This window comes from Phoenix dactylifera, chromosome 11 (assembly GCF_009389715.1).
Source record: "Phoenix dactylifera cultivar Barhee BC4 chromosome 11, palm_55x_up_171113_PBpolish2nd_filt_p, whole genome shotgun sequence".
NCBI classification, from domain to species: Eukaryota; Viridiplantae; Streptophyta; class Magnoliopsida; order Arecales; family Arecaceae; genus Phoenix; species Phoenix dactylifera.
Genome location: NC_052402.1, coordinates 23,917,563 through 23,929,631, shown reverse-complemented (window position 1 = coordinate 23,929,631; position 12,069 = coordinate 23,917,563). Strand labels below are relative to the sequence as shown.

At 39.0% G+C, this 12,069-nt stretch overlaps 1 protein-coding gene across 1 annotated transcript; it reads right to left on the bottom strand.

Annotated features, from left to right (window-relative positions):
• Positions 1-6,311: 6,311 nt before the first annotated feature.
• On the bottom strand, positions 6,312-8,188 carry LOC103695968 (EPIDERMAL PATTERNING FACTOR-like protein 5). Its single transcript, XM_008777428.3, has 2 exons — positions 7,956-8,188; positions 6,312-6,957 (listed from the first exon to the last, which is right to left on the bottom strand). The coding sequence occupies exons 1-2, from the start codon at positions 8,176-8,178 to the stop codon at positions 6,683-6,685; spliced, it is 498 nt and encodes a 165-aa protein (XP_008775650.2). The 5' UTR covers positions 8,179-8,188; the 3' UTR covers positions 6,312-6,682.
• Positions 8,189-12,069: the final 3,881 nt, after the last annotated feature.

The window sequence follows — 12,069 nt, the reverse complement described above, 5'->3', positions numbered from 1 at the left end:
CAACTCCTCCCCCGACAGGCTCGACCCTACTTTCTCGGGACCCAAACCCATTCCCACAGAAGAGCGAAATAAAAATTAAAAGCAGAGGATGAAAATTGGGGAGAAGAAGGAAAGAGGAACCCTAGCAATCACAAGGTAGGGACCTACTGGACATCGCCGGAAATCGCTCCGGGCACCAACGACGAAGTTCGGTTGAGGAAGAAAGCAAGGGAGGAAGACAACGAAAATGAGAGGCAGCCAAGTAAGACCTTTAGGGCAGATTCATGGGGTTTATATAGACCCCCCTGACGGCCCAGATCAACAGGGTCGGTCCCCATCCCCCGACCGGGTTGCGCCACGTGTCGACCTCGGAAGCCGAGGCACCGTATCCACTCCGAATTAATAAATCGGGTACGAAATCGAAGCGTTGTCCCATCGGATCTCGGGGCCTCATCATGGGTCCGCAGAATCAAATCGTCTTGAGGAACGAGCGGGCGCCGCCCCCGCTCCCCTCATTTAATAAGATCTGGGACACGTGGAGCCCCGATGTGGCCTCCACCTCCCCGGAATTATGATCCAGTAACACGAAATCGGAAGCGTCCGACCTTAGGTCGTGCCGCGTGTCCGCTTTAGACCCTGTAACGGCACACTCATTGATGAGCAAGGGGTCTCGATTACGGGATCGAGACACCGCCTCGACGAGCTCGAGGACCCCCATTATTAATCCGCCGCAAAGCAATCTTGGCGATTCAAGAGACGCCACCCCCGCTTCAAGAAGCGTAACGATACGAGCTTCATCATAAGCTCGCTGAATAAAGCAACCTCAGGGCGCCAAAGGGCGCAGGTTTCGCCATAAAAACTTCGAGAAGTGCAAGGGCGCGGACGAAATGCGCCCCCCTAACTTTAATAATGGACTTTACTTCCTACGTCCGAGCCCACAAGCCGCTCGAACTCGGAAGTCGGGGGGTAGTGTTGGGGGGAATAAGATTTTTTCCCCAAATGACGCAAATGCCCCTAAGAAGCTGCACAACCTCCGACCCTGGACGGCCGAAGTCGGCGTCCGACCTCGGAACGCCCGACCTCAAGACGACCGACCTCGAGACCTCCGATCTGAGAAAAATCCCGATGTTCGAGGTCTACTCTTGTCAACCACCTGCTACGGCCGTGCACCTCTGAGGTCCGGCCGAGGACCATATCCTGACGCCCCTCTGGCATTTATTGCGCATGGCCGCTATAACCCTCCGGCTCACTCAACAATTAATGCGGATCTCCGGCTTACTCCACAATAAATGCGGATCCCCGGCTTACTCCACAAGAAATGCGGATCTCCGGCTTACTCCACAATTAATGCGGATCTCCGGCTTACTCCACAATAAATGCGGATCTCCGGCTTACTCCACAATAAATACGGATCTCCGGCTTACTCCACAATTAATGCGCATGGCTCCTGTCATCTACGGACCCTCAGCTCTCCACGGCAAATTAGCCCAGCAGAGTCTAGTCGACTATGATAAGTCTCTGATCTCGGCCATACCTCCGACATCAATGCAATAATTCGCCTGGTAGCGTGCTAGTTCGGGTTGTACGACGCCCTCACCGCCGACATCAATGCAATAATTCGCCTGGTAGCGTGCTAGTTCGGGTTGTACGACGCCCTCACCGCCGACATCAGTGCAATGATTCGCCTGACCGTGCGCCGACCTGAACAACATGCCGAGCCGTACTACGGCTTCGCCCTGTTACATCGCAGGTAAACCGACCTCCGCCTATAAAAGGGAGCCTTGGCCTCTCAGGAGGGGGTTGGAAGATGGATACACTCTACAGACACTGTTTATCTCTCTTTTCACACTATTTGCCCCCTCCCTGACTTGAGCGTCGGAGGGCCGGCGCCGGAAAATCCGGCCACCGGTTCGTGTGCAGGCACCCAGACGGAGGACGCCACCAGCTGACGGATCGCCGCCTCACCACGAGGACCAGCTGCTCCTTCTCTCCGACCACACCAGACGGAGGACGCCGCTCGCCGACCGGTCGCCGCCCCGCCATGGTGACTCGCCGCTCCCTCTCCCTCGACCGAAGATTGCCCCGGGTCCAATTTCCAGCAACAGTATGCAACCCATACGCCTCAAACTAGCATTTCCAAATACTTGGCCTTCTTCTTATTATATGGTTAGCCTATAATAAGAAGACGATACAGGGGAGGGCTTAGCCTATAAAATTGGATGTAGCTTAAGAACAAGCCTTTTTTTTTTTTTTGGTAAAATCAGATTTCTTAAACCAATCTAGTAAAGGTACATCCATGCAAATTAGAAAATAAAAAATATACAAAAGATCAGAAGAAATATTTGATACGGCAATCTATAGAGTAGTCGTTCCAATATGCAACCCATATCATAACATAGGCGCCAACTCATCTCAAACTAGCTTTTCCAAACCATTTGGGGACAACTTGGCCTTCTTCTTATATGGTGCTGCAGTGGACCTACACAACCCTCTTAATTGGGTTCCTGTTAGCAGCTTGCCTCGATTCAATCATAACCCATATGTGATGGAAAAGGCCATTGTTTTTACTTTTTAAAAAAGTTCAAATTTTTTACATTCATTCTTAGAAATACCATGTTATGATACTAATTCGATTCAAGTATGCTTGCATTTATTGAAGTTCATTAGTTCTAAGCAGAACTAGGCTTCAAGCATGTTGGGCAGCCTATGAAAGGTTCGTGAGGGTTACATAGACCGAACCTATAAAAAAGCTCTTGGCAAAAAAGCTAGAATACTTTTGTGCCTTGTGCGAGTTTGGGAGCGTTTACCCTTTTTTTCTCTTTTTTTTGCTCCTATTCTAATCTCTTCTTAAATAACTGAAAAAGTTGTTCGAATCAAACCACCATATGATTATGCTCGTGAAAAGAGAATTCGAGTTGAGCCGAATTTGTTGCATCTTGAAAATGATTATTTGATTTGATAATTATGCATAAATTTAATTTGTGTAATTGCTAGCAATTTATAAGAAATACTCTCAAACAACTTGAGGACGAATTATGGATTGTCTTAGAAATTGCTAATATTTCCATGCTTGAAAGTCCCAATAAATTTTGATTTTATCATTGAATACTACTGCTGTGCAGTTTTGTTAAATGTTGTCTTCTATTAAAAAAGAGGTTTCAATTATTTTCTAATTTAATGATCATTTAAATATTTTGCAAATCAAATTTTAAATTAAAAATAAATTTTTTTGCTTTGAAAGCTGTGCAGAAAACTAGTGCAAGTTTTCAAAATAAAATCTAAATATTTTTTGCTCTAAAATTTGTGCAAAAATTATTTTAAATCTTATTTCGAAACATGTACACTCTTACCTTCGTTGCCCTGAATAGTGCCAAAATCTCTAAAATATGATTTTTTAAAAAAAATCAATACCTTGTTTAACTTTAAATTTCAATTCAAAATTTAAAAACCCTACAAATACACTTTGCTGGATGCCAAGTTTCAGTAAATAGTTAAGAACAAGAAACATATGCTCCGATATTCTTAACATCATTTAGCCAGCTCTTCTGTCGCTGCATAATTTCGATTTCTACTTTTTTCCAACAAATGTTTAATATTCAATAAAATTAAAATAGATGAATGCCCCTCATATTAGTGTGCAGTTTCCTGTTCTTTTGGTATAGAGAGAGGCAAGGGGAAATACTAACTAGCAAAAAGGAAGCATCTTTCGGATTCCTTTTTTGTTTTGTATAATATAAATCATGTTCAAAGATTTTTGTGTTTCAAGTAAGGAATCATGTCACAAGGTATGGCGAAGAGATGATGATCAACTTATGGCACCTGCTATCCCTGTCCATGATCCATAAATAATAGTAAAATACTATCCTCAACACCATAATCTAAAAAATAATAAAAAGTGCAAAATAAATGGTTAGAAATTACTAAAGTTTGTTGAGTTTGCTTCAGGATTTTGTAGAAAGAGAATTGGCTCCAAAAATGCACTAAGCATATAGAAAATTACAAGAAAATACAATAAATTTGTTTATCACTAGTTCTTCTATTAACTAGTCTTTATCCAATTTGAGAAATGCTTGGTTCCATGAAAATCATTTAGGTAAATAGAATATATATCCATCTTTATGTTATACAAGTCGAATTCATGAATTCATTCAAATTGCCATCATAGTGCTTCACCCTCTCCTCATAACATGTAAAATTGTAACCTTTCATGCAACTTGTTATTAACCGTTTGAGATCATCTATACCTAATATGTATCAAGCATCCTAAATATATATTAGTTGTTATTGCTCACAATTTCTCTCCAAAAAAAAAAAAAAAAAAAAAAGGCTAGCGCTGCATATCACCTTACGCACGTGAGACACACGTGACCAAACAACAAGTTTAGAGGAAGGGTTAAGTTTCCAAGCCAAGGGTTCTTGGAATCCCAAGAACTAGTAGTTTGTGGAGGCCAGGGTCTTAACTACCTTATAAAACGCCTCTTATTTTGGAGAACATTGGGAGTAAAACCCCCCCAACTCCAGATTACGAGAACTCCCACTGTCGCCATCCCACGGATGCTAAAATCCGTCACGTGGATTTTAGGGGTACACGCGGCCGACATCCCGACACCAGTTGACATGGACGAGACGGCCGTTAATTTTTTCAAGAAACTGTCGTTAGGGTTTCCCAAATTAGAGGTTCGGTCGGACCGGGCCGGATTGGAGTATTTTGGTTTCTTTTGTCACTTCATGAACTTTTTTTTAATGCGATTCGTGAGCGTGACAACTCAAAAATCACAAGGTTATGGCGACTTTTTACTCAAGTCTGAAAGCCAACGTCGAGTCTAGAAAAAGTTGGCCATGGAAAGCCAACACCTGCAAGAAGAAAACAAGCCCCACAGAGAGAGAGAGAGAGAGAGAGAGAGAGAGAGAGAGAGAGAATATTGTCGGTCGTTTCTTTGTTTTTTCTTTTTCTGAAATCCAACTAAATCTAAGGGCAATTAAAGCTTCACCATTTCTTCTAATCATTAAATGTACTAAAGAAGTTATCAAAGGCTCAGCTGATGTTGGGACACTTTCATCGATTAAGTAGCTTATCACTACTTTCTTACCCAAAGTAAACAAAGTTAAATAATAACACAATCCAGCGTGCTACCTCAAAAAAAAAAAGCCAAAAATTATTATTTAAATTTAACGATGTGAAACGAAATATGTATTTATTTATATGCATGCATATTTTTAAACTCTAACTTTTTTTTTTAATCTTTGCATACAAATCTAATCACATGTATGACAATCGGCATGTGATCAGCACAATAAATTTGTGCTGCAATGTCCCTTAATCTATATAGAGCATAGATCCGATACTATTTTGTCACAACTCAAAATTTCATTCAAAAAAACTAGCTGAAAAGATATTATTTTGATTTTTTGATCTTGTATAAGCATACAAGATCTATTTAGCGCATAAATAAGTCTAAACACACGCCCATATAAATTCTCATAAATAATATCTCCAATAATAATAAAAAATAGAAGAAAAGCAAAGCTACCATCTTTGTAGTATCATCGTCACCCAGGGAATCAAAGTGATTGTTTTACATTGGTCACAAGTATTAGTGTTAGAAGATAACTCCCATAAAAAGAAGCAAGAAGTGGGTCTCCATGAACTAGTCATGCTTTGCCCAATCTTTTTCTGATAAAAACAAGGAGCAAAGTGAACAAAATTGACCCCAAGGCTGGCATAATTAGATAGTATTTTAAGCAACAATTATTAAGTGGAATACAATGATAAAAAATTATAAATGAATATGCCAGATCAAGGCACCAACATTTTTTTTTCAGTTGTTCTGGGAATCAAGCATGTGACAAGTATGGATAACTCGGGATGACAAACTTCCAAACAGCTATCATGGTCTGTTCTAATTAGCAAACAATAGTTCATGGAAGTTTTAGTTAATCAGCAAGCATTTCGAGCAATTTGCTAATGAATCAACATTTTTTGCGACAAAAGTTTGTGGTTTGAGCATGAATCTCCATGCAAATGGTTAAGAGGTGCAATGGCTAAGCAATAACACAAATGGATCGATTCAACATATTGAGAGGCAAAACAAGCAATTGACTACACTAGAAATGTTAAGACTTGGACTTTGGACTTATCATAAACAATGTTGATTTGATATGGGATGTTGACTTAGCTTGTGAATTATGCTTAATTACTTTGATGTGGCAGTTTAGAGTCTAGTGAGGTGGCCTAACATTTTTCCTTTAAATTTATTTCCATTATATATATATATATATATATATATACACTATGAATTCCACACTTATCTATTAAAAGCTGGGCTTCAACCTTTTCAGGATCCCAAAGCTCATGTCAAATACCAATCAAAACTGCATCAGATGTCCTACAAGAAACAAATAAAATAATCACATGATTTCCACCCACCTTGTCCCTTGGGAAACACAAAAAAAAAAAGAAAAGAAGGGAGAGACAACACTAATATTATCTCCATTCCAGCCCTCAAAGCTAGCACCATCTAAAGCCTAGACGGGGGGGGAAGAAAAAGAAAAAAAAGAAAAAGAGATAGAATTCTTACAAACACTAGAATAAATACATAGTTTCAGAAGAAGAGGTCAAAGGAATTCAGGAGCCTCTGCCTTTCTAGCTCTATCTCTATTGATTCGTAAGAATAGTAAGTGTTAATACTAAGGGAAGTCAGAATCAGGGCATGAAGAGCTTATTCCCACACTTGCATCGCCAGGCCTCCGGGTAGTACTCCTCCGTCGTGCACCGCCCCGGCTGGATCGCCACGTGCACCGGCCGGCACGGGAGGCACCGCCCGCACCGCCCCCGGCACGTCGGCGGCGACGACCCCGGACCCACCAGCCGCCGCCGCGCCACCGGCTGCAGCTCCAAGTGCTCCCACTTCTCCAAATGATGCCTCCCCCTCGCCTCCTCCTCCCTCTCCGCGGCCGCTCCCACCACCAATCCACTGCCTAAAACGAAAGAAAATTACTCATTAATTCTTTGCAGCCTTCGAATGATGACAAAACTCTGATAAAAATGGGATTTTCGTAACGGGATTTTGATCGGTTTAAGGAACTAAAATAAAAATCGCATCTTGGGCACAAACAAACGAGGAAAAATATGGTTTTTTATTTAAGTAAAAAAGGCGTCTTCCGGAAAAAAAAAATGCGAGCTTTTTAAGCGAGTTTTAGTGGTCTGTTTTGCTCTTTTGGCGAGTAATAGCAATAGCAACAAGAATATCTAAAACCATCATAAACATGTGAATTTGATACCAGAGTATTGGAGGGGTTTGAGGAATTATTACTGAATAAAAAGGTGATTTTTTTAAAAAAATTTCTAGAGCGCTTAAACCTAGGAAAAGGGGGGCTTCCTAAGTGAAGTTTGGTGTTCTGTTTTACACTTTCTGGCTAGTTCTATATAATAGTAACTAGAATTCCAGAACTGCAACAAAAAGGGAAGTTTGAGAGCACAGTTTTGGTTGTTTGAAGCATTCATTGAATAAAAACCACATCTTGGGCACAGATAAATGAGAAAACATAAACTTTTATTCCAGTGGGAGTATTAATAGGTTTGGATAACAAACAAAAGCCAAAGAAAGGTGAGTCCTTTTAGTGAGTTTGTGATTCGTTTGACATTTTTAGCCAGCACTAGTAAAAGGAAAGGAGGGCCTTTGGCTATCGGGAGAAGAGGGGGGGACCAGGAGTTTTCTTTTTCCTTTCCACTTGGGAACAGGGCAAGTGAGGAACATGAGATTAAGAAGGGATGGTGAATAAAGGAGGGATTTTTAGAGTTGAAGCTAGTAAGAAGAGCTCCCCAAATGAGTACGGAGCAAGAGATTCTAGGCTGAGGAATGAGAGAGAGAGAGAGACCGAGGAACTTTGGCTAGTGGGTACAGAGAACACATAGATTTAGTGATTAGCCATGGGATTTTTAAGTGTTAGCAGTTGCTCGTAGTCAGTAAACTTACCAAGAGCTGCGGCGAAGAAGAGAAGGGCGAATGCAACGGAGAGACGGCGGCCCGGGTCTCGCAGAACGCCCATGGCCAAGCTTGGAGGCTGCGCAGGAGGGAGACAGAGAGAGAGAGAGCAGAGACTGGGGCAAATGAGGGGAGATATAATTGCAATGGCGTGAGAGTCAAGCCATACAGAGAGAGAGAGAGGGGGAGACTGGCAGAGTGCTGTGGGGAACATGGTGGAAGTATTGGGCAGGGGTGATTGCTAAATACCCTTGTTACTTGGATATGTTACTAAGTTGCATCTTAGAGGTTAAGCTGATTAATTAATTGCTAAAGCTTAAAAAAAGTATCATGTGATAAGAGGTTTAGTGGGCCCAATTGAGTTGAATTTGACTTATTCAGGGTAAGTTGAAATAAAAATTTCAGATATATATATTTGGGTCTAGCTAGACCTTGGTTTTGAGTTGGTTTGGAAGTTCGTGGACAAGTTTCAACTTCAGATTCTGAGTTGTTAATATTTGTCATATATTAAATTTGGTCTGGTCAAGTCAGTTCCAGATTTAAAAATTCAGATGATGGGTTGCTAATATTTCATATGATAAAGTTGCACCAATCACTGTCCAAAAACTTGTACACTCATTGTTTGGCATTTGATTAGCTTCTTATTTAATTGCTCACTAGGAAGGTTGGCTCTAGGCTAGGAAACTATAAATTAATTTTTAATGGCAGTCCCTGCTTACAAAATTAATAAGCTGCTCTTTTATAACCATTCTAAGTTTTTGGTTATTTGTTAGTTTCTTTCTAGACCACTAATATACATCGGGAGACAGACGAATAAAACCACTAATTAGGTATTTTTTTTACTACCCAATACTCTGATAATATTATTCTCTGAAAAAGCTATGAAACTATCCCACCCACTTTAGATTATTTTTTTTTAATTCTTTGAGAAATATTTATACTAAAATAGTATGATCCACCCATCCTATAAAAAAAAATTATTTGTTAATTTCAACTTTTTTTTTATTAGTTTTTTCTATGTTTTTCTCAGTTTTTTCTTTTTGCGGTGACCTTTGTGAAGTCCTGAACATTAGGGAAACCTGGCTGCTAAAATTTTAGCAGTCAGGCCATGAGGATCACCTCATAAAGGAACTCCATCAAATTCACATCAAAGGAACGAACCACAAAAGTGGGGAAACTGTGGAGCTGTACTCTTTCATGGCTGCAATTGGATGCATGGCGTCCAAATAAATGATTTATTTAGGATGCCTGGCTCTTTCTGAGTTCATCCTACAAATGCACTAAGATTGGACAGCTCAAATGATATACTTTAAGAACAACTTTAACCATGCATGGGAAGGAGGTATTTCCTCCATTTGAGTTTCACCATCCGAGAGCAAGTACTTTGTCAGGGGGAGGCATTGCAAATTAAAGCAAGGTTTCCACAATGGCAGTCTCCACAAATAACAGACCTCCAGAGCTGATGTTTACAATTATAATAGAAATGTTGGTCTTTACATGGCTACTCTACAAATAATGAACTACAATTGGAAAAAATGTTCTTCTTCAGAAACAATGGGGGAAAAATGACATTTTTACTTGTTCAGGTCATTACTCTACAAAAGATACAATTTTTAAACAATTATCCATAAGACAAAGCATGGAAGTTTAAATTGGCATGAAGATTCTGGATTTCAAATTTTGTTTTTATCAGGTGGAACATGAAAGTTAAACAACTGCTGCTATAATGTATTAACAGATAACCAACAACTGTTATTTAAACCTTTTATTTGCATGTATACCAGCACTAAGCATGTGTAGTGCATGTCTTAAAAATATTAAAATGTTATAAATCATCGTGATTCAAATATAAGTATTAAATTTATTAAATAATATAATTATTTCTTTTATTCAACATACCTATTAAATGGCAAATAATTATCATTTATGTATTCATATCACCTTGTCCGTGTATTGGAGGAAGATCAATGGGGGATGAAGGTGTCGGTAATTAAAATATCGTCTCCAATCTAATTAGTCAGAAAAGGAGCAATACATCAACTCTCATTTAGTTAATTTTCTAATACAAAATTTTACTGAAGAATGGAATCATGAAAAAAAGTAAAAGTGGTGAGAATTTTTTTGCTGATTTTGCAGAAAATCCATGTTATTATTTATTTTGCAGAAAAGATAAGATTATTCCTTTTTGCAAAATGTTAAATATTTAGTGTTATCTGGCTATTCTTGCCACATGTAGAAGTAAGAGACGGAATCCTGTTTAAATTACTATATAACTTTAGATAAAGACACATCTAAATCACTACTTCCATATTTTCTACCATTAACTTGGCAAACTGGTGGAACCCTAGTGAACTAGAATTGTATGCCATCATCCCTTAGTTGCCAGAGCCCGTAACTCGGCTTCCAAAATTCCTCCACATCTTCGAATCCAAGAAGGAAAGATGAGATCTTGGAGGGGTTCGAGGGATTTCTTTGATTCTTTGTGGAGAGAGACAAAGTGGAGAAGGATATCGCCAATAAAGCTCAACCTTGGAAAGGATGAAGTGGCATTGAGTTTGGCAAGAGGAAAGGCATCAGAAACTTGAATGGTGATGGTGCAACACTATTTTTTTTTTGCAGCATCTACTAATTCGGAACTTAATTGAAAAATATATTTTTCAACGCAAATACTTTCGAGATACATAAGGTGACGTTGTGCCCGAAAGAAGGGATCAAAAGGGGTGGCCAGTGGTGAGGCCAGTGTTGGTAGCAGCCAAAGTACTAAAGGAGTAGCGGGCAAATAAGAGGTACTCGAGGTAGCTAAAGTGAAGGAGAAAGGAGATGCTGAAGGGGCTGCAACATTTTAAGAGCAGCCACATGCTTTGAAAATTGTGTGACCACCATTTAGGTTCAACATTTGATAGAAAGATCCTGCTTCTTGTAGGTTTGATGCATTAGAGAAGTTAATGAATTGTAGTTAATATATAGGATCCTAGAATACTGAAAAATACCACTATAGTCCACTCTGACTTATAATGCAGAATATTGAAGCTTTAAGTGCTCCTTTTATGTGTTTTAAGATAGCAAGATACCATTTTACTTTCATGTAAACTAACATCCAAGGTGAGATAGCTAGCTAGAGTCCAGTCACCGTTTTCACTAGTCTCTCCTTGCACCTTCGACAACGTTGCACTAACTCCAATTAGAGGCCTTTCTTGAGCTGCATTCAAAGGAAAGACTTGGAAGTTGGAACCACATCAAAATTGTTATAGAGTTGACCTTATATGACCTAAACTTCTTATAGTTTTCGTATTTTTAATTAGTTTATGACTTTTTTGCTAGATAGCATATTGGACAGATTGTATAGGAATTTACTATTGTGAAATCCATCATCGTTATGTTATTATCTCTCTATGTTTTTTGTTGATCTTATGTTTTAGCTTCAATTTTTGTAATATCAGAGGTTGTTAAATGGAAACTGTACATTTGATGTGGGTCTGGCGTATGGCATAGAAGAAAAATAGTACGTAGCATGAATTGGCAGGTTTTGAAATACTATTATGTAAAAGGGTTAGTATGGGTGATTACTAATGGTAAATAGAGGGGAAAAATGTCCCTGAAGTGATGTTTAAAATGTCACAAAATCTCTACAAGGCTTGATTTCTAACCACTTTTAATAATGCCTATAGTGAGGCTTAAAAATGTGGCATTTATAAATGTTGCAGTGGAATATAAAAGCAACACTTGCAAGCGTCGCAATATCCGCATAGGTATCAAATATAAGTGATGTTTAAAATATAATTTTTTGCATGAATACATTTCTAAATATCGAATTTTATATGAATATCCTTCCAAAATTTATATTTGCATGTATACCCTCGTCAAACACATGTTTTGCTATTTTACTCTTTATTTTTGCATTTGTACCCATGTCATCCAATGACGTTAAAAAGTTAATGGTTTCAAATTAAAATGACTAAAATATCCCTAATGGGTAGATACACAAAAAGAAATATTTATAAGATGATCGCGATAGAAGAGTTGAGACAAAAAAGTAATTTTAATTTTTATTTTTTAATTAATATAAATATAGTTTTTTATTTTTTTTGGTACATCGGCAACTCAC